General features: G+C 44.9%; 1 protein-coding gene across 3 annotated transcripts in view; it reads right to left on the bottom strand.

Annotated features, from left to right (window-relative positions):
• Positions 1-2218: 2218 nt before the first annotated feature.
• PATJ (PATJ crumbs cell polarity complex component) overlaps positions 2219-22384 on the bottom strand; it is a gene marked incomplete at both ends in the record, with an annotated part of 372146 nt that continues 351980 nt past the window's right edge. For all 3 annotated transcript variants that reach the window (XM_080692386.1, XM_080692387.1, XM_080692385.1), the window contains 3 exons: positions 2219-2365; positions 7501-7624; positions 13831-13937. In XM_080692386.1, coding sequence (XP_080548512.1) covers positions 2219-2365; positions 7501-7624; positions 13831-13937 — 378 coding nt within the window. The remainder of the gene's footprint in view (positions 2366-7500; positions 7625-13830; positions 13938-22384) is intronic.

The raw sequence follows: 22384 nt of genomic DNA, 5'->3' as shown, positions 1-22384 counted from the left end.
TTTTTGATTTAAGATTTAGGCACTCTAGACTTGGGAATAGCCACAGAATATTCCAGCAGGAGTTAATGCACTTTGTGATTTCATCTACTCAGAGATAATTCTCAATTAGAATCAACACTTATTAAATAACATTTTAAATTAGAGCCCATCAAGTCATGAGAGAGACGACAAGTTGCTTAGTGTTCACTCGTGTTCAACATCAGATGAGACGGGAGCTTGTGGTCAGGCCTCTGCGTGAACGGGGACGGCGAGAGGAGGGCGCGAGGCTGGGACTCCAGTTTCTGCAAATACAATCTGTAGCACTGTTTTGTAATTAAATAGTGCTGAGCTACTTCTACCGACCCTGGTACTTATCCTTCATGGTACTTTTTTTTTTTTTTTAATGGAAGAACCTGTAGCATATTGAATTTTCCCTTTTTTGATAATAATAAATGAACAAGATTTCCCATAATCAACTTTATAGGTATTCTTATGTTTTCGGCCACAGTAGCTTTCTTTGCATGTAAAACTTCAACAAATAGGAGGCTCCCTGGAGACCAGCTAACATCAGCCAAGCACTTTTTTTTAACCTCTGAGGCACTCCCCAAACTTTTTTTTTGGTGGAACTGGGGGGGGTTGAACTCAGGGGCATTCTACCTCTGAGCAGCACTCCCAGCCCTATTTTTTATTCTTTACTTTGAATCAAGGTCTAAGTTGCGGAGGGCCTCACTAAGTTGCAAAGGCTGGCTGCAAACCTGAGATCCTCCTGTCTCAGGCTCCCAAGTGCTGGGATTACAAGTGTGCACCCCGGCTTACATGCCAACCCTTTAAAATTGCTTTTTAAAAATGTTTTATTTATTTATTTATTTATTTATTTATTTATTTATTAACAAGGTCTTGCTAAATTGCCGAGGCTGGCCTAAATGTCTGGCCCTCCCATCTCAGCCTCCCCAGTGCTGGTGGGATAATTGCAGTCCCCAGGCCCAGGTCATTTCCTTGGTCACTGTGTGTCATCCATCTGGCTCCCGCACACCGCACTGCTGTGCTGACTGGTCCCGAGGCAAAGGGAAGGATAATCAAACTTGTCACTGTCCTCCGCACAAGGCCAAAGCCGCCACACCTCATCTGAGCCGAGGCCAAGCTTGGTGGGCTCTGCAGTGCGGTTCTGGGGCCACCGCCTCCTCCCGGGGATCCTGATGGTAGGAATGACAGGGGCTACTGAGATGCCGTGACTTCCAGGGGAACCTGGCCGGCCTGGACTTGTCAGCCTTGCCAGCATTCAGAAGACTAACCTGCTCTTGCGGAGAATCAGTTGCGACTGTTCAGGGGGACGCACTTATGTTGCTTAGAAAACCATTGGAAAGCCTTTCGAAATGTTCTGGAGATTACAGACTGCAAATTGACTTGTCAAAATTAGCAACGACTAACATATAAACTTCTGTCTAGAGAAATGAACCGGAGACTTATTTGACTATCAGTCACATAGAAGAGTACGGCAATTTCCCTTTGGAGAAGGTGGGTGTTTCATCACGGGGAAGTTAATTGCACTGCCGACGTACTGGCTTACTTGAAGAGACAATCACCCAAGTCACCATAAGAGAGACGACAAGTTGCTTAGTGTTCACTTCTGTTCAACGCCAGAGGAGACAGGAGCCTGTGGGGAGGCCTCTGCATGAACAGGGGATGGCGAGGAGGGTGCAAGGTTGATAACTCCGGTTTCTGCAAATACTTGTGTTTGTGTGTGTGTGTGAGTGTGCCTGTGTGCGTGGTAATGGGGATGGACCAGGTGCATTCTACCTCTGAGTTACACTCCCAGCCCTATTTTATTTTGAAACAGGGTTTTGCTAAGCTGCTGAGTGTTTCTCTTAAGTTGCTGCAACTGGCCTTGAACTTGGGATCCTCCTGTCTTAGCCTCCCAAGTACTGGGATTTCAGGCGTGCCCCAGCATGATTGGTGGTAATGGCTACTTCTAAGCGTCCATGTTAAATGAAGCAAATCAGAGAAGACTCATTCAAAGTTTGGAAATGAGCCTCACCAAGGGGTGAAAGACGCTGGAAAGCCACGCAGGTGACTGTTGACTGGGGAGTCCACCTGAAACCTCAGGCTCACTCCCAGGCAGAGGGTGAGATGGTGAGAAGGATGGGGGCTTTTAGTGGAGGTGGCTTTTTATGTCCACCCCAAACTTCCTCTTCCTCTGGATACTTTCATCAAGGACATCTGGCTCGTGAGGACCCGTGACTCAGGGCAGCACAGTCAGAGCTACAGTCCCTGCCTGGTGTTTTAGAATGGCAACAGCTTGCTCATGGGTGACACCTTCCAGGGGTTCGCCATTGACTGCTAAAATCTGATCGCCTCGCTTTAATCGTCCGTCATCTGCAGCCGCACCCTACAAACAAGAGACACGCTTGGTCAATCCAGGGCAGATAGTTTATGTTACGTTCACATGAAACTGCTAGCCTGCGCTTGTGTGCATAGTTAAAGCGTGACCTTAAAAAACACCAATTACAGTGCTTTCTTGGCAATGTTTTAAATTAAGAAAAATAGGGGAGACATCATTTGAATAATAACTGTGTAACTATAATTATAAATCATCTAAACAAAATACTAGTATAGAAATGTACTAGCCAGGTGTGGTGGCGCACGCTTGTAATCCCAGCATTCAGGAGGCTGAGACAGGAGGATCACGGTTCGCGGACAGCCTCAGCTACTTAGCGAGGCCCTTGAAAAGTCAGGGCTGAAGTCCTGTACATGAGGTCAAAGTGCTGGGGAGATGAGAGTTGGTGGGGGCTGAGCCCAGAGCCCAGAGGCTTGTGCTCCTGAGACCTGTGTCCACTGTGACAGGGGCTGGTGGTCCTGAGGCAATTATCTAGAATTTCTACTCTTAAAAGGGTAGGAATCTTGTATAAACCATACAATAAAGTTATTTATTTATTTATTTATTTATTTATTTATTTATTTATTTAGGTACTGGGAATGAAACTCAGGGGCATTTTACCTCCAAGCTATACCCTAGCCCTATGTTTTATTCTTTTTAAAATTTTTATTTATTTTTTGTGGTACTGGGAATTGAATCCAGGGCCTTCTACCTCTGAGCTACACTCCCAGCCCTATTTTTTTATTCTTTATTTTGAAACAGGGTCTCACTGAGTTGCAAAGGGCCTCACTAAATGGCTGAGGCTGCCTTGAACTGTGATCAGCCTCCCGAGTGCTGGGATTATAAGCGTGGGCCACCTGTCTGGCTGCTATTTTTTCATTCCCTATTTTGAAATAAGGTCTCATTGAAGTTGCAAAGGGTCTTACTAAATCACCAAGTCAAAAGGCCTTCGAGGCCAACCAGCCCTCTCTCTGGACGGCAGCTGGTGTAGTCACAGTTATCACTGGTGACTGGTGATGACAAACACTCAGGGGGTTGACAGGTGAAGGCGTGCAGCAGTACTTGCTTAAACATGGAGGTTCACTCTATAGCCATCCTACCACCCTTATCAACAGCTGCTCTTTCAAAAGCAAAGTATAACAATGGTAGCCCAGGCTTGTAATCCCAGTACTTGGAAGGCTGAGACAGGAGGCTTGCATGTTCAATTTAGTGAGACCCTCAGCAACTTAGCAAGCCCCTGTTTCAAAATAAAAAATAAAAGGGCTGGGGTTATAACTCGGAGGTAGAATACTCTTGAGTTCAGTCCCTAGTACCTCTCCCAAATGTATAACAATGTCCCCTTAAGAATAATACTTAGTTCCAGTTGGGCATGGCGGTACATGCCTGTAATCCTAGTACTTAGGAGGCTGACACAGAAGGATTGCAGGCAGCTTCAACAATGCACCAGACTCTCAGCAACCTAGCAAAATCTTGTTTCAAGACAAAAAAATAGCCGGGCGTGGCGGCGCACGCTTGTAATTCCCGCGCTTGGGAGGCAGAGACAGGAGGATCGCGCAGGTTCGAAGCCAGCCACGCGCGCTGGTTTAGGAGACCCTGTTTCCAAATAAAAATGTAAAAATAGGTCTGGGAGTGTAGCCCGGAGGTAGTAGGGCTTCCAGGAACCCCAGTACCACCCAAAAAAAAAAAAAAAAAAAAAAAAAAAAGCTGGGCGTGGTGGCGCATGCTTGTAATCCCCGCGCTAGGGAGGCGGAGACAGGAGGATTGCACAGGTTTGAAGTCAGCACCACATACAACAAAACAAAACAAAACAAAACAAAATGACCTTTTATTTCTTTTTCTTCATTTCTCCCTTCCTTCTCTCCCTCCCTCCCTTCCTATATTGGGAATGGAACCTAGCCTCTAGCTGTGTTTATTTATTTATTTTTTTTGTGGTACTGGGAGTAGATCCAGGGGCTTTTCTACCTCCGGGCTATACTCTCAGCCCTATTTTCTATTTTATTTGGAAACAAGGCCTCACTAAGTTGCTGAGAGCCTCAGTAAGTAGCTGAAGCTGCCTGCAAACCTGTGTGATCCTCCTGTCTCAGCCTCCCAAGTACTGGGATTACAAGTGTGTACCACCACGGCTTTATTTAGCTGTTTTTTAAAATTTTAATTTTGAATCAGGTCTTCCTAAGTTGCTGAGGCTGGCCTTGATCTGTGTTCTTCCTGTGCCAGCCTCCTGAGTACTGGGATTACAGGCATGCACCACCGTGCCCAGCTTCACATAGCTTCTTAGCAGGCACTCCAGCAAGACGAAACAGGTGGGTATGTCTGTAGCTGCCCAGTGTGGTCCAAGTGACATGGATCAGATATCAGGCCCAATTAGCAGGGGACAAGATCTGTACATGTAAAATAACTTTGCATTTAATGTATAATATGAATTTCTAGAAAGAGACAGGCTCTACTTTACTTTTCCTTTTGAAGTTCTTTTCTTTTTCCTTGCTGTTTTTGGTACTGGGGATTGAACTAAGAAGCATTCTACCTCTGATCTATACTCTAGCCCTTTTTATTAGTATTATTTTTTGGTGGTACTGGGGTTCCTGGAAGCCCTTCTACCTCTGGGCTACACTCCCAGACCTATTTTTATATTTTTATTTAGAAACAGGGTCTCCTAAGCCAGCGCGCGCGGCTGGCTTCGAACCTGCGCGATCCTCCTGTCTCCGCCTCCCAAGCGCGGGGATTACAAGCGTGCGCCACCACGCCCGGCCTACTCTAACCCTTTTTATTTGTATTTATTTTCTTTTTTTGCAGCACTGGGGATGGAACCCAGGGGCATTCTACTTCCGAGTTACACCCAAGCCCTATTATTATTAGTATTATTTTTGGTGGAACCCAGGGGCTTTTCTGCCTCTGGGTTATACTCCCAGACCTACCTATTTTATACTTTATTTGGAAACAGGGTCTCACTAAGTTGCTGAGAGCCTCACTAAGTAGCTGAGGCTGGCTCTGAACCTGTGCCATCCTCCTGTCTCAGCCTCCCAAGCACTGGGATTACAAGTGTGCGACACCACACCGGGCTTCCGGGACCTATTTTTTATTCTTTATTTGCAACAGGGTCTCACTGAGTTGCGGAGGACTTCACTAAGTAGCTGAGGCTGGCTGAGAACCGTGATCCTCCTGTCTTAGCCTCCCAAATGCTGAGATTACAAGCCTGCGCTACCACGCCCAGCTTTGGTCCTTTTTATTTTGAAACAGGGTTTCATTATGTTGCTGAGGCTGGCTTCGAACCTGGATCCCTGGTGGCAGGCACGTGCCACCACATGGTGGGCTCAAAAGCCCTTTTTTCTTTAGGAAACCACAGCAGCAGGAAGCAATTGGATTAGTCTATAAACAAATGATTATGATAAAACCTACCAAGAAAAAAGTTATACCAATACTAAACACTTCTCAATGATCTTCAAAATATATAATAAAATTAAATTCCAATGTAAAGACATACAGCAAAGTTAATAATTACTCTAAGAGCATTTATTTATTTGTTTGTTTGTTTGTTTGTTTATTTATTTATTTGCGGTACTGGGTATAGAACTCAGGGGCATTCTACCTCCGAGCTATACTCCCAATCCTATTTTTTATTCTTTTTTTATTGTGTGTATAGCAATGAGGAAGGAACCCAGGGGCATTTTACTGCTGAGCTATACCCCCAGTCCTAGTGTGTGTGTGTGTGTGTGTGTGTGTGTGTGTGTGTGTGTGTGTGTGTGTATGAGAGATACTGGGGATGGAACCCAGTGACATTCGACCTCCAAGCTACACCCCCAGCCCTATTTTTTATTCTTTATTTTGAAACAGGGTCTCACTGAGTTGCAAAGGACCTCACTAAGTAGCTGAGGCTGTCCACAAACCGCGATCCTCCTTTCTCAGCTTCTCAAATGCTGGGATTACATGCGTACACCACCACGCCCGACTTATTTTTTATTCTTTAATTTGAAACGGGATCTCAATGAGTTGCAAAGGACCTCATTAAGTAACAAGGCTGTTCACAAACCATGATCCTCCTGTCTCAGCCTTCCTAATGCTGGGTTTACAAGCATGCGCCGCCATACCCGACTTCTAAGAGCCATTTAGAAGTAACAGTAGGAGTGGACATCATGGCCACTAACTGGGATATGTTGAAGTAATGTTTAATTTTCTGAAACATTATTACCCAGTGTTAGTCTAACTCAGTAAGTACGTGGCAGAGTAGTAGACAAGAGTAACCGCCTTAAACTAACATGTACTGAGGTTTTCAATGATGGGCAGTGCCATTATTTACATGGTATTGGGAATTGAGCCCATGGGGATTTTACTTCCGAGCCACCCCATCCCTCTCTCTATTTAATTCTGAAGCAGTCTCCCTAAGTTGTTGAGGGTGGCCTCAAACCTATGATTCTCCTGTCTCAGCCTCCCAAGTACTGGAATTACACGTGTGAACCACCACAGGCTTGGGCAGCCATTATTATTATTCTTGATGATTTTTAGGCTTGTACAGAGCTTTCCAGTTAGCTATTAAGCCCTCTGGTGTTGGATCCTTTTTTTAATTTTACTCTTCTGATATATATTTTCTTTCTTTCTTTCCTTTCTTCCTTCCTTCCTTCCTTTCTTTTTTTTGCAGTACTGGGATGGAACCCAGGGGCATTTTACCTTCGAGCGACACCCCCCAGCCCTATTTTTTATTCTTTATTTTGAAACAGGGTCTCACTGAGTTGCAAAGGGCCTAAGTAGCCGAGGCTGTTCATGAACTGCGATCCTCCTATCTCAGCCTCCCAAATGCTGGGAGTACAAATGTGCATCACCACGCTTGGCTCTGATATATTTTTGTAAAGGCTAAGGCAAAGTATCTTTTCTAGCCTAGACCTATACATCCAAGGTCAGCTCCTAAATAGTGTGGCAGAAAGAAGACACCACTTGAAATCCGTGACTCCCTTCTGTAAGGAAACCCAAAGAAAATTCTTGTGACTCTACTATTGTAAAGGAACTTTTCTTTCACTAATATAGGGATTTCTTATAAGGTTCCACATAAGCAGACACACACACACACACGTGTAACCCAAAATAAAGCAACACAAAGCAGTTAAAAAAATCTCACCTAGCTTTGATTTAAAAGAAGTATAGTAAAAAGGAAAAAATACCTTGGCAAATATAGTCTTGACATAAATTGGCAGGTCTCCATGGGGACTTCCATAACCCCCTACAATACTAAACCCCAATCCTTCAGAGCCTTTCTCCAAAGTAATAATCTTAGGTGGAGGTGTTCTGAAAGCACAATGCATGCTGTTTAATTAGAGAGTCGAGACTGAAAGGGAATTTCATTTTAATGGAAGAACAGAGATTTGAGAGAGGCTTTCATATTGTGAAGCTATGAAGGCTGCTTTACCAAATCAAAGTCTCAGAACGCGATCTAGGAGCTCATTTTAAAATTGTCCATGTCATGCCAACTTGTCACCAATATTCTTGATGATTCAGGGGTTTCTCCTGCATAAAACGCACTGCTTTCCAGTTAGTGACTTTAGTCATGATGCTGAAATTGTCAAAGCACTTTCTTTGTGCTTAATATTCTTAACTTTTTTTTGGTACTAGGGATTAAACCCTGGGGCATTTCTACTTTTAAGCGCTACCTGAGACCCTCTTTTTTGTGGTACTGGGGATGGAACCCAGGGGCTTTCTACCTCTAAGCTACACTCCCAGACCTATTTTTATATTTTATTCAGAAATAGGGCCTCACTAATTTGCCGAGAGCCTTGCTAAGTAGCTGAGGCTGACTCTGAACCTGTGTGATCCTCCTTTCTCAGCCTCCCATGTACTGGGATTACAAGCGTGTGTCACCACGCCCGGCTAGTTTTGAACTCTTAAAGGCACTGTTTAAAGCTGAAGAAAACTGTCTCGAATGTGCATGGCCAGAGAGGAGGAACGTCCAGTTGGTGTGGTGGGAGACTGCAGTTTTCAGGTGGCCTCAGGTCCACAGCAGGTAACGGCAGGCTGATGGCTCAGGACCTGGTAGCCCATCTGTGTGAGGACCTGGTCATGCCTGCCCACTACTTGCACCTGGGTGGGAACTTTCCTGACTGCCTTGGTCTGAATTTCCAGGATGGCCCCGATTCTATCTACCTACTGTCATTATGTAACCATCTTTCCCCTCTACCTACCAGTTCCCCAAATCTGGGTCTTTGAATACTCCCACACTAAGAACTGGCTTGTCAGAAACTCAGGATCATGACTGTGTAAATGAGAACTAATATCCAGCATGGAAGACAGAAACCAAGGTGAAGCAAGATGGATAAAGGAAATCTGTTTCAAATGTATAATTTAGGTTTTCAAAGCTTCATCCAATGTGGAAGTCTTCTCTCTCAGAAACAACACTAAAAATTAAATTACCTATGCGGGCTCCAGCAATTTAATCTAAGCTTAGCTGATGCCAGTTTCTTATTCCCAAATGCTGCTACATTCAGTGGGTAGAAGCCTAAGCAGGTCTGGCTCCTCAGCCTCTATGACTTTACTTGAATCTTTACTTGACTGATCATTACTTGATCTAAACATTGCATTCGATTCAACAGTGTCACTTGTTTTGTGGCATCGGGCATGTCTGAGAGGAACTCAGCTACCTGTGTATTTAGGTACAGTGACCTCTGAATATGCTGTTCTGTCTGATTACTCTTCTTTCTCGCCCACCTCATTTTTGCCTGGCTTATTTTAGGGTTGACTTTCAGCTGGCTCATGCAGATACCAGTCATTGCTTGATATGGTCGTTATATACAGCAGGTATCTACAGTAATGGCCAAATCAGTTTTTCCATGTTTTGCATGTCACCCCACATACTGCAATTCCTTTAAAACTCAGCTTAAGCATCGGCTTCTCTGAGTAAACTTTCTAATTGAGTTGGGCCCCATCTCCATGGTTTTGCAGGATGCTCCCTCATTGAACGTGGCTCTCCTATGCTTAGCAACTCTTTCATAGCCATGCATTTATGGGTCTGTTGTTCCAATACTTTGGCAGGTCCATAAGAACCAGGGAAATATCTTTTCCTACATTTCTGTGTTTGAATTCTTAGGACCTAGCACTTAGGCACTCAATAAATACCTGTTGAAAAAATGATGAATGATCCCTGCTGGCCGAGTAGTAGTGACACCATGAAGAAGGCTCCACCTTTTATCATTCTGTGGCCCTATGAGTACTCTCTGTAATGGCCCACTGGTGAGGCATGGATTTGATTCATGTGTCCTATTTCAAACAGATCCCCCATTTCCAAGGATATTGGAAAGGGAGCCTAGAAGCCCTGAGCCAGTTTTTTCACAGTTGTGCATGTTCACAACCAGGCTGGCGTTTTCAGGGAGGGAGGGAGGGAGGGAGAGAGAGAAATGGATGGAGCCATTTCCATTAATCTCACAGTGTCCTGACATACACTGATTGATTGTAGCACTGGGGATTGACCCAGGGGCATTCTACTTCTCAGCTACATCCCTAGCCCTATTTTATTTTTACTTGGAAACAGGGTCTTACTAGGTTGATGAGAGTCTCACTACTTGCTGAGACTGTCCTCAAATCTGTGATCCTCCTGTCTCAGCCTCCCAAGTAATGGGATTACAGGTGTGCACCACCATGCCCATCTATGACATTTCTGATCTATCAGTTTTCCTTCCTTCCTTCCTTCCTTCCTTCCTTCCTTCCTTCCTTCCTTCCTTCCTTCCTTCCTTCTCTTTCTTTCTCTCCCCCCCCCTTTTTTTTTTTTGCAGGTCTGGGGATGGAAACCAGAGGCACTTGATCTCTGAGCTACACCCCCTGCCCTATTTTTTTCTTCTTTATTTTGAGACAGGGTCTCACTAAGTTGCAGAGGGCCAAACTAAGTAGCTGAGGCTGTCCGCGAACTGCAATCCTCCAGTCTCAGCCTCCAGAATGCTGGGATTACAAGCATGCACCACCACTCCCAGCATTTTCCTTCATTTTCATATAGATGACTATTTTTTTTTTGTTGTTGTTTTTGGAGTAATACTAGGGATTGAACCCAAGGGCATTCTATCTTTTTATTTTTTGTCTTGAAACAGGGTCTAACCAGGTTCCTGAGTCTCACTATTTGCTGAGGCTGTCCTCAAACCTGTGATCCTCCTGTCTCAGCCTCCCAAGTATTAGGATTATAAGTGTGTATAATTTTAAAAAAATCTCTTAAGTGTTATCAGTGGTGGGATGATAAATAATTTCTAATTTTTTTCTTTTTTTTGTGTGTGTGTATTACTGGGGACTGAACCCAGGGGCAGTCCATTTCTGAGCTATACCACTAGTCCTGTTTTTATTCTTTATTTCTCACTAAATTGCTGAGGCTGCCCATGAACCTGTGATCCTCCTGTCTTAGCCTCCAAGTACTGGAATTATAAGCATGTAGCACCATGGCAAGCTATTATTTTTTAATTTGGAAAACCAGGTTCCACTTAGTGAGAGACCCACTGAGGCTATCCTTGAACCTGTGATCTTCTGTCTCAGCATCCTAAATACTGGGATTACAAGCTTTGTTTAGTATAGCCACCATGCCTGGCTTTTTCTTTTTTTGTGGTACTGGGGGTAGAACCCAGGGGCTTTTCTACCTCTGGGCTATACTCCCAGACCTATTTTATACTTTATTTGGAAATAGGGTCTAAGTTGCTGGGAGCCTCACTCAGAGCTGAGGCTGGCTTCGAACCTGCGTGACCCTCCTGTCTCAGCCTCCTAAATGCGGGATTACAAGCGTGTGCCACCATGCCTGGCTGTCCCAGACCTATTTTATACTTTATTTGGACACAGGGTCTCACTAGGTTTCTGAGAGCCTCACTAAGTAGCTGAAGCTGGTTTTGAACCTATGCGATCCTCTTGTGTCAGCCTTCCAAATGCTGGGATTACAAGCATGTGCCACCACGCCCAGCTTGGCTTTATTTATTTTTAATTTTTTTTGTGGTACGAGGGATGGAACCCTGGGGCATTCTATCTCTGAGCTCCACCTCCAGCCCTATTTTTTATTCTTTATTTTGAAACAGGGTCTGAGTTGCAAAGTTTTTTTTTTTTTTAAATAATGCTAGTGGGTCCTGATTTTCCATAAACTGTTATTTTATGGGAAAAATCGGGATTACAAGGCTTTTTTTTTTTTTTTTGGTAGCACTGGGGATCAAACCCAGGGGCATTTTACTTCCAAGCTATACTTCCAGCCCTTTTTATTTTTTACTTTAAGACAGGGTTTTGCTAAGTTGCTGAAGTTAGTCACAAACCTGTGATCCTTCTGTCTTAGCCTCTCATTTACTGGGATTACAGGTATGTGCCAACAAGTCTAGCTACAAGGCAATCACTATTTCCATAGCCACATCAAAGGATGCTAAAGTATTCTTCTATAAAGGTCCTAATTTTCTTTTGCGTGTGTGATACTGGGGATTGAACCCAGGGGCATTCCACTTCTGATCTACACCCCCAGATCTATTTTATTTTTATTTTGAAACGGGGTTTCACTAAGTTGCTAAGTTTCTGAGACTAGCCTCAAACCTGTAATCTTCCCATTGCAACCTCCCAAGTACTGGGATTATAGGCATGAGCCACCATGCCTGGCCCTAATTTTCTTTTCTTTTTCTGTGATGCTGGGGATCGAACCCGAGGGCATTCTAATGCTGAGCTAATCCCCACTTTCCCAGCCCTATTTTAGTTCTTATCTGGAAATAGGGTCTAAGTTGCTGAGGCTGACCTTGAACCTGTGATCCTCCTGTCTCAGCCTCCCAAAATACTGGGATTATAGCTATGTGCCACTGTATCTGGCTTAATTTTCTTTCTTTCTCTCTCTCTCTTTCTTTCTTTCTTTGCTTCTCTTTCTCTTTCTTTCTTTCTTTCTTTCTTTCTTTCTTTCTTTCTTTCTTTCTTTCTTTCATGTGTGCATGTGGTACTGAGGGCTGAACCCAGAGATATTCTACTTCCTTTTAGGTATATCCCCAGACTGGTTTTCTTTTCTTTTCTTTTCCTTTTTTTTTTTTTTTTTTGGTGGTGCTGGGATTGAACCCAGGGGCATTCTATCTCTGAGCTACACCCCCAGCTTGAATTTTCATTCTTTATTTTTGAAACAGGTTCTCACTAAGTTTCAGAGGGCCTCACTAAGTAGTTGAAGCTGACCACGAACTCAGATCCTCCTGTCTCAGCCTCCTAAGGACCTGGATTACAAGTGTGCACCACCATGCCCGGCTCTCAAGCTGGTTTTATTTCTTATTTGGAAACAGAGTCTCTCTAGGTTGCTGAGAACCGCACTAAAGTGCTAAGGCTGGTCTTGAACCTGTGATCATCCTGTCTCAGCCTCCTCTGTACAGGGATGACAGGTGTGTGCTGCCACACTTAGCTCTTAGTTTTCAAGGGCAGTCATACCTTGAAAATGTCATATGTTTATATTTTTTCTGTATTTTTTTTCTTTTTTTTGTGGGTCTGGGGCTGGAACCCAGGAACATTCGACCTCCGAGCTACACCCCCTGCCCTGTTTTTTATTCTTTATTTTGAAACAGGGTCTCGCTAAGTTGCAGAGGGCTTCGCTAAGTAGCTGAGGCTGTCTGTGAACTGCAGTCCTCCGGTCTCAGCCTCCGGAATACTGGGATTACAAGCGTGCACCACCACGCCCAGCTCTATTTTTTGCTGTATTTTAATGCATGCATTCTTTTGATAATGAGAAGAAAGTAGAATGAACTTAATTTAATATTCTTTCCTCAAGAAAAACAAACTTTATTAAGTTGATAAACTATTGGGAAAAAAATTGGGAATAGGTGAGCTCATGACATCTTCAAATGAACTATCAAGATAAGTCAACAAGCACTTATTGAGCACCTTCTAGTGACCAGGCGCTGCTGGTACCAAGAGGCAGCATTCTCAGAGTATGGCTCCTTGCCTGTCTGTAAGCAGAATCACGCTGGGAAACTTGATAAAGGTAGGTTTCTGATTCTACTGCAGATCATCTAGTTAGAATCTCTAAGGATAGGAAGGGCCTGAAGAAGTATCATCTCGAAACATGCTCCTCATCCATGTACATTCTGGTTTTAGAAAACACTGCTCTAATGGGTAATTTTCATGGCAATGATTAGCTTCAGTGAAACATGCCAGTGAGTAGGACAGCAAATTCAATCTTGGAACAAGATTTTAGCTTTAGAAAGTAGAAAGAACATGGTTCCTTGTACAAGAGAGCAGGGAGCACCTGGGCCATACATCTGTGGTTTCTTAGGGAAGAACGCTGGGCACCGTGTCACAGTGACCACAGCAGTGTGTGCCGGCCCCGCAGTGATGGTCTTTGAAGAGGTCGGGTACTGAGTGGAGCCCTGTGCGAGGCAAGGAAACCTGGCGACTTCTCTTGGAACTGGAAAAAGTAATGTGACCTCTCCTCTCCTCTCCTCCCCTGCCCTCCCCTCCTTCCCTACTTGGTATGGTATGGGGAAGTTCTCAAGAGTGCGCCCCCACCCCCTGGGGCCCTCTGCAACTAGAGTACTCACTCTGAGTCTTCTGAGTGGTGCTCAGCAGTGGGGGAGCCAAGGTGGCCGCTTGTAGACATGTTTTCAAGCTGAGTTGCTATGGCACTTATATTGGTATCTGCTACCACCTGGGAAGAGTTAAAACAAGCTATTTCATTATGAGGCAGGGGAGATTAGAGAAACCACGTGGCATCCAATGTTAGTTCTCGTTGTATCCAACACCTCTGCAGCGCTGCCCACAGTGGCTCGTTCTGTCTCTCCTTGGCTTCCATGATGCCACACTTTACTAGTTTCTTTCCCACTTTTATGGCCATTTCTTTATTGCTTCTGATTCTCGAATTATCCAAAGATTATTGGGCTCAGACCTTGAGCTTATCTTTTTCATTTATATGTATTCCTTTAGTTATCTCATTTTTTTTTTTTTTTTTTGTACTGGGGACTAAACTCCCAGCTGCTGCCACCGCTACTGGAGCCACCATCATCACCATCACTGTCATCACTATCAGCACCACCATCATCACCACCATCACCATCACCATCATCACCGTCATCACTATCAGCACCACTATCATCACCATCACCATCATCAACATCACCATCACCGTCATCACTAGCAGCACCATCATCACCATCAACGTCATCACCATCACCATCATCACCATAGTCAACATCACCACATCATCACCACCACCACCACCATCATCATCATCATCATCACCATCACCATCATCATCACCATCATCATCATCATTTACTTTGTGGTACTGGGGATAGAACCCAGGGGCATTCTACCTTCAAGCTACATCCCCAGCCCTATTTTTTATTCTTTAATTAATTAATTAATTAATTAATTGCAGGTCTGGGGATGGAACCCAGGGGCATTTTACCTCCAACCCCCTGCCCTATTTTTTATTCTTTATTTTTTTTAAATTTTATTTATTTATTTATTCTTTTTTTTTTTTTTTGGTGGTACTGGGGGTGGAACCCAGGGGCTTTTCTACCTCTGGACTATACTCCCAGACCTATTTTATATTTTATTTGGAAACAGGGTCTCACTAAGTTGCTGGGAGCCTCACTAAGTAGCTGAGGCTGGCTTCGAACCTGTGTGATCCTCCTGTCTCAGCCTCCCAAGTGCTGGGATTACAAGCGTGTGCCACCACGCCCAGCTTATTCTTTATTTTGAAACCTGGTCTCAATGAGTTGCAGAGGGCCTCACTGAGTAGCTGAGGCTGTCCGCGAACCGCGATCCTTCAGGTCTCAGCCTCCCAAATGCTGGGATTACAAGCGTGCGCCACCACGCCCGGCTTTTTCTTTATTTTAAAACAGGGTCTCACAGAGTTGCAAAGGGCCTCACTTAGTAGCTGAGGCTGGCCATGAATTGTGATCCTCCAGTCTCAGCCTCCCAAATGCTGGGATTACAAGTGTGCGCCACCACACCCTGCTTCATTTTTTGTTTTGAAACAGGGTCTCACTAAGTTGCTGAAAGTGGCTTCAAACTTGGGATTCTCCTGTCTGAGCCTCCCAAGTACAGAGTGTGCCCCACCACGACTGGCTTATTATTATAATTTTTAAAATTTTGAACTGGGCATGGGGGTGGATGCTTGTAATCTCAGTACTTAGGAGGCTAAGACAGGAGGATTTTTCAAGTTCACAGCCAGCCTCAGTTACTTAGTAAGGTTCTCTGCCACTTTGTGAGATTCTGTTTCAAAATAAAGAATAAAAAATAGGGCTGGGGATGTAGCTCAGAGGTTGAATGACCCCTAGGTTCAGTACCCAAAAAAAAAAAAAAAAAGGATTTTTTTTGTGTGTGTGGTAAAGGCACTGGATGAAACCCAGGGGGGATTCTACCTCTGAGCCACACCCCCCAAGTCCTGTTTTTTATTCTTTATTTTGAAACAGGGTCTCAGTGAGTGGCCAAGGGACTCATTAATCAGCTGAGGCTGTATGTGAACCATGATCCTCCTGTCTCAGCCTCCCAAATGCTGGGATTCCAAGCATATGCCACCACACCCAGCTGAAAAAAAATTGAAACAAGGCTCTCACTAGGTTGCTGAGGGTCTAGCTGAGTTGCTAAGGCTGGCTTCAAACCTGAGATCCTTCTGTCTCAGCCTTTTAAGTCCTGGGATTTCAGGTGTTCACCATGGTACCTGGACACCTCTAGATTACTTATAATACCTAATGCAACATAAATAGGTGACTAGAGAATAATGTTAAGAAGAGTTTGTAAACTGGGCATGGTGGCGCACACTTGTAATCCCAGCATTCGGGAGGCTGAGACAGGAGGATGGAGGTTCGCAGACAGCCTCAGCTACTTAGGCCCTCTGCAACTCAGTGAGACCCGGTTTCAAAATAAAGAATAAAAAATAGGGCAGGAGGTATAGCTCAGAGGTTGAATACCCCTGTGTTTCATTCCCAGATCCAAAAAAAAGAAGAGTTTGTATATGTTCAGTGCAGAAGCAATCACTGTAGTTCTAACTACGTTTTTCTTTCTTCATTTCTTTTTTTTGGAGATCGAAGCTAGGGACATTCCACCTCCAAACCCTGCCCTTCATTGCTTTAAATTTTGAAACAGGGTCTCGCTAAGTTGCTGAGGCTGGCCTCCAACCTGCAGTCCTTCTGTCTCAGCCTCACAAGCACTGGGACTGCAGGCGTGTGCCCCCGTGCCCTGCTGGCCCAGGGACTTTCCACCAGAGGCTGGTGGAATTGAGGGTGTAGCCCTGAAGACATGGAGTTGCCTGCAAGACTCATCATCCCTCGAGCATGGACAGGTGTGTAATACAGGCCCGATTTGACTATATTCTAGAGTAGGCCAGCAGAGGGCACAGCTGCCTAAGTTGTTAAACAGCTGCCTCTGGACCCAGGGGCATTCTACCTCTCAGCTGCGCCATCAGCCCTTTTTGAAAAAAAAAATTTTTTTTCAACAATAGAATCTTTTTTTTTTGTTTTGTTGATCTGGGGATGGAACCCAGGGGCATTTGACCTCCAAGGTACACCCCCTGCCCAATTTTTTATTCTTTATTTTGAAACAGGGTCTCACTGAGTTGCAGAGGGCCTCACTAAGTAGCTGAGGCTGTCCGTGAACCGCGATCCTCCTGTCTCAGCCTCCCGAATGCTGGGATTACAAGCGTGCGCCACCACGCCTGGCTAAACAATAAAATCTTGCTAAGCTCCTAAGGCTGGCTTCAAACTAAGGATCGTCCAGTCTCAGCTTCTGAAGTACCGGGATTATAGGCGCCTGGCTCAACAGTGGCCTTTGTTGAGTAGAGTAGACCAAGAAAGGCAGCAAGCCTGTTCCCTCTGGGTCACAACCAGTTTGGGTGAAGCATCCCATCTGGATGGAAAACACTGTTACATGCAAGTTACAGGATCTCCTGGAAATACCACTGTGTAAAAAATGGCTGCATGCCAGGCATGGTGGCGCACGCTTGTAATCCCAGTACTTGGGAGGCTGAGACAGGAAGATAGAACAGGTTTCGAAGCTAGCCTCAGCTACTTGGTGAGGCTCTCAGCAACTTAGTGAGACCCTGTTTCCAAATAAAGTATAAAATAGGTCTGGGAGTATAACCTAGAGGTAGAAAAGCTCCTGGGTTCCACCCCCAGTGCCACACACACACACACACACACACACACACACACACACACACAAAAGGCTGCATTGGGAATTAGGATGAAAGACAGGAAGATGAGACATCTGACCGCTATCTCTTCACCATCTGCATTTTCTGCTGTCTTCCATAGTGAGTCCTTTGTGGTGCTGTCTCTGCCCACCATCTTTTTTTTTTTTTTGTGTGTGTGTGGTACTGGAGATTGAACACAGGGGCATTTTACCTTCTAGCTACAGCCAGTTCTATTTTATTTATTTATTTATTTTGCAGTACTGGGACTGAACCCAGGAGCATTCTACCTCTGAGCTACATACCCAGCCCTACCTCCCTACCCACCCACCCACTCACTCTTTCTTTCTTTCTTTCTTTTTCTGTGGTACTGGAGATAGAATCCAGGGCATGCTACCTATCTCCAAGCTACACTCTCAGATATATATATATATATATATATATATATATATATATATATATATATATATATATATATATATTGGTGGTTCTGGGGTGGAACCTAGAGGCATTCTACCTCTGGGCTATACTCCCAGACTTATTTTTTAAAAATATATTTTAGCTAGGTGGTGGCACACGCTTGTAATCCCCATGCTTGGGAGGCGGAGATAGGAGGATAGCGCAGGTTTGAAGCCAGCCATGCTGGCTTAAGAGACCCTGTTTCCAAATAAAAATATAAAATAGGTCTGGGAGTGTAGCCCGGAGGTAGAAGGGCTTCCAGGAGCCCCAGTACTGCCATACACACACACACACACACACACACACACACACACACACACACACATATATGTATATGTTTTGGAAACAGGGTCTCACTAAGTAGCTGAGGCTGGCTTTGAACCTGTGCAATCCTCCTGTCTCAGCCTCCCAAGCGCTGGGATTACAAGCCTGCACCACCATGCCTGGCCCTATTTTTTATTCTCTATTTTGAAACAGGGTCTCACTGAGTTGCAAAGGGCCCACTAAGTAGCTGAGGCTGTCTGAGAACCATGATCCTTCTGTCTCAGTCTCCCACATGCTGGGATTACAACTGTGCTCCATCACGCCCAGCTCCCTATTTTTCATTCTTTATTTTGAAACAAGGTCTCACTAAGTTGCAGAGGGCCTAAGTAGCTGGAGCTGGCCGAAAACCTGTGATCCTCCTGTCTCAGCCTCCCAAGTACTGGGATTACAAACATGTGTCATCATCACGCCTGGCTTATTTTTTTATATTTTATTTTTACTTTTATTTTTGGTGGTACTGGGGTTCCTGGAAGCCCTTCTACCTCCGGGCTACACTCCCAGACCTATTTTATTTTTGGAAACTGGGTCCCTTAAGCCAACACGGCTGGCTTCGAACCTGCACGATACTCCTGTCTCTGCCTCCCAAGCACAGGGATTACAAGCGTGCGCCACCACGCCTGGCTACAGACTTTTTTCTTAAGTAGTACTGGGATCAAGCCTAGAGGCACTCTACCACCCAGCCCCCCCCCTTTTATTATTATTATTTTATTTATTTTGAGTCAGGGTTTTGCCCAGGCTGGCTTTGAATTTGTGATCCCCCTGTCTCAGCCTCCTGAGTAGCTGGGATTATAGGTGTGTACCCCAGTGCTGGGCAGAATTTTTTTTTTTAACGTCATTATTGTAATGGAATACTCACCCTTCCCAAATCTGGAGCTTTCTCACCTCCTCACTCAGAAATGAGAAAAGGCTAGCTGGCGTGGTGGCGCACACTTGTAATCCCAGTACTTGGGAGACTGAGACAGGAGGACCATACAAGTTTGAAGCCAGCCTCAGACCCTGTTTCCAAATAAAATATTAAATAGGTCTTGGAGTATAGCCCAGATGTGGAAGAGTGCCTGGGTTTTATCCCCAGTACCACTAAAAAAAAAAAAAAAAAAAAAAAAAAAGCCTCCACCACTTAACATTAAATCCTAGGGACCCACACAGGATCCAAGAGTTTTGCCGACTTTTGTAGGCATGAAACCTAGGGGGCTGATGGGAAATATAAAAAATAGTTTGGCCTTTTGCAGGAAGATCAGGAGAGCACAAATCCATCACCCTAGAACTGACTTTACAGCCTAAAAAAGATGTCTGCATCAACCCCTAGGTCATAATAGTTGACTGGCAAATAATTTAATAGAATTAAACCCTTTGGGCTGGGGGTCGGCTTGTGAAAGGGTCTGAGCTCATCTCCAGAGGGTGTGGTCAGTGGCACAGGAATCCACCTCCGAGATGTGGTCTAGGAGTCCCTGCTCAGCCCTCCAACCACACTAGGGACTGAAGTCAGAGGTAGGGCTGGGAGCCTCGTTGTGTGCTTTATTGAAGGCACAGGAAGGCAAACAGGCTACCAGGAAGTGTATTTTTTTTTTTTTTAAGTAAATCTTGAATCTCTGCTAGCAATTTCTGTAGGGTTCTGAGAACAGGGATGGGAGGAAGCTAAGAGGAAGCAGGTGCCCTTCTGGCGGGCTTGTAGGTGATGTCATCTAGTGCAGGTGGCAGGTACAGGTACCTGCTGTTCAAAGTGGAGAGGAGTGGGAGGGATTCCTCCTGGGGAGGAATTAGAGTCTCTGCAACTTGAACGTGTACTTCAAGAGCTGTGGCGCCTGGGCTTTCAGACCTGGCTGGGGTTAGCCCCTATTCTAAGACCTGCAGTTTGGCCTTTTCTTTCATTCCCTCAGACCCAGATCCTGGAAATGTGGTGGATGTTCTCCCCACACAACACCAGCCCTTCAAAATATTAAAAACCTGTGGGCCCTGTAAGTTTATGCCTCTTCTTATCCTTGAGCTTAGTGCTGCTGTGGACAGATCAGGGTGCTTAAAGGAGATGACCAGAAAAGAAACTGCTAAGTGATGGGTCTACACATAATGAATTTTATTTTTTGGTACTGTGAATTGAACCAGTAGCATTCTACCTCCAATCTACAATGCCAGCCTTTTATTTAAAAAAAATTTTTTTTTTAAATTTTGAAACAGGGTCTTGCTAAATTGATGAGGGTCTTCTGAAATTGCTGAGGTTGGCCTCTCGGACTGGGATTACAGGTGGCACACATGACTGGCTTGCATATTAAACTTAATACAACTTCCATGGTTGCCAAGGGATTGCACTATTTTAAATCCTCTCTCCTTTGCAGTGCTGGATATTGAACCCAGGGTCCTGTGCATGCTAGGCAAGCACTTTATCAATGAGCTACATTCCCAGCTCACTGTTTCACCTTTTCTTTCTTGGTGGTACTGGAGTTCCTGGAAGCCCTTCTACCTCCGGGCTACACTCCCAGACCTATTTTTACATTTTTATTTGGAAACAGGGTCTCCTAAGCCAGCGTGCGTGGCTGGCTTCGAACCTGCGCGATCCTCCTGTCTCCGCCTCCCAAGCGCGGGGATTACAAGCGTGCGCCACCACGTCCGGCCACCGTTTCACCTTCTCACTGGGCATTTAATGAAAGGACTTTCCTCCTTACCTGTCCTCAACCCTTATCGCCATTAAACACTTAATAATAATCTACCTGAGGCAGAGGCAACCAGGGCTCTGAAGGAAGAGGACAACCACGCACCAAGGGAGGCGATAGGCTACTAATAGGAAAAGAGGAAGAGGAGGGGAAGGCCCTGCTCCCCAAGAAAGGGGAGATGTGCGGCAGGAAGGACTGAGGAGATGACCGTGGCCTGGACTCAGGACAGCTGGACACATCTGTATCAGGAGAAGTAGCAGCGTGCTCCTCCTCCTGCTGCTCTTTCCCTTCATACCTCAGTCTGTTTCTTTCTCCTCAAAGGAATGTCCCCCTCATGGTGTTTCCCCAACTAGCAGGTTCCCCTTCACCCATGTCTTCCTCTCAAACCACTGCCCTCAAAGTATTTAATTCAATACAGTCTCTTGTGCACTGGCTACGGCGGCATTTAATACCTTAGGTTAAAAGCAAAACCAAACTCAATTAGAACTTTATGTTCCAGAACAGAACACTGTATGTCCAACAAGCTTTCTAATTACGTAACAGAGTGCGGGTCTTTATTGCACGGACCTCGTGATGAACGTCTTTCTTTAAACTCAGGTGTGGAGAACCTTCTCGGTTCTGGAGAACTGAGAAGTCAAAATAGTTTCCAGGTAAGCGGGTCATCACGATGCACAGAAACTCAAGCTCCTTGCATAGGACTTTCCTGAGTTTCTAATCCTGTATAAGAACACTGTTAGCCCTCAGATTTGTCAGGGCCCCAGTATTTCAGTGTTAAATGTAAGAGTCAGCACTCATACTCTGTGCGGATCTTGGGCCTGTGGGTGCAGACTGGCTGACAGCAGGCAGGAAAGCCGCGAAGTCCACGCAGCGCCAGAGAAGGCTGGTGTCTTATGATGGGGACACTACCCGACCCGGGGGGGAGCCCGTCCCGGCCTGTGACTTGAAGGAGGAAGTACAGCTGCCAAATGCTTTTATTTAGAACGTATCACTGATTTTAGTGACATGTTGATTTGTTCTAAAAAAATCTAGTGGTTTTGTTGGGCCTGGTGGCGCATGTCTGCAATCCCAAGGATTTGGGAAGCTGAGTCCAAGTTTGAGTTTCACCTGAAAAATCTAGTGAGACTCCATCTTCAAAAAAAAAAAAAAAAAAAAGCTGGTATGTGCCTCAGTGATAGAGTGCCCTGGTTATTTACACACACACACACACACACACACACACACACACACACACACACACACACTTATTGGTTGTTATTGGCGGTTGAACTCTGGGGTATTCTATGTCTGAGTTACAATCTTAACCCTTTTTAATTTGAAACAGGGTCTCACTAAGTTGCTGAGGGTCTTGCTAAATTGCCAAGGCTGGCTTTGAACCTGAGATCCTGTCTTAGTCTCCCAAGCACTGGAATTATAGATGTATGCTACTTTGGCCATAAATGGTTTGAAGTATCAAAAATTTGGAGAAAGTTGGGTGTGGTGGCACATGCCTGAAATACCAGTACTTGGGAGGGTGAGACAGGAGGATTGTAGGTT

The sequence above is a fragment of the Muscardinus avellanarius genome (assembly GCF_963383645.1).
Source record: "Muscardinus avellanarius genome assembly, chromosome: 3".
In the NCBI taxonomy this organism is placed as follows: domain Eukaryota; kingdom Metazoa; phylum Chordata; class Mammalia; order Rodentia; family Gliridae; genus Muscardinus; species Muscardinus avellanarius.
The sequence above is the reverse complement of the archived record's forward strand: the minus strand, read 5'-3'. Positions and strand labels throughout refer to the sequence as shown.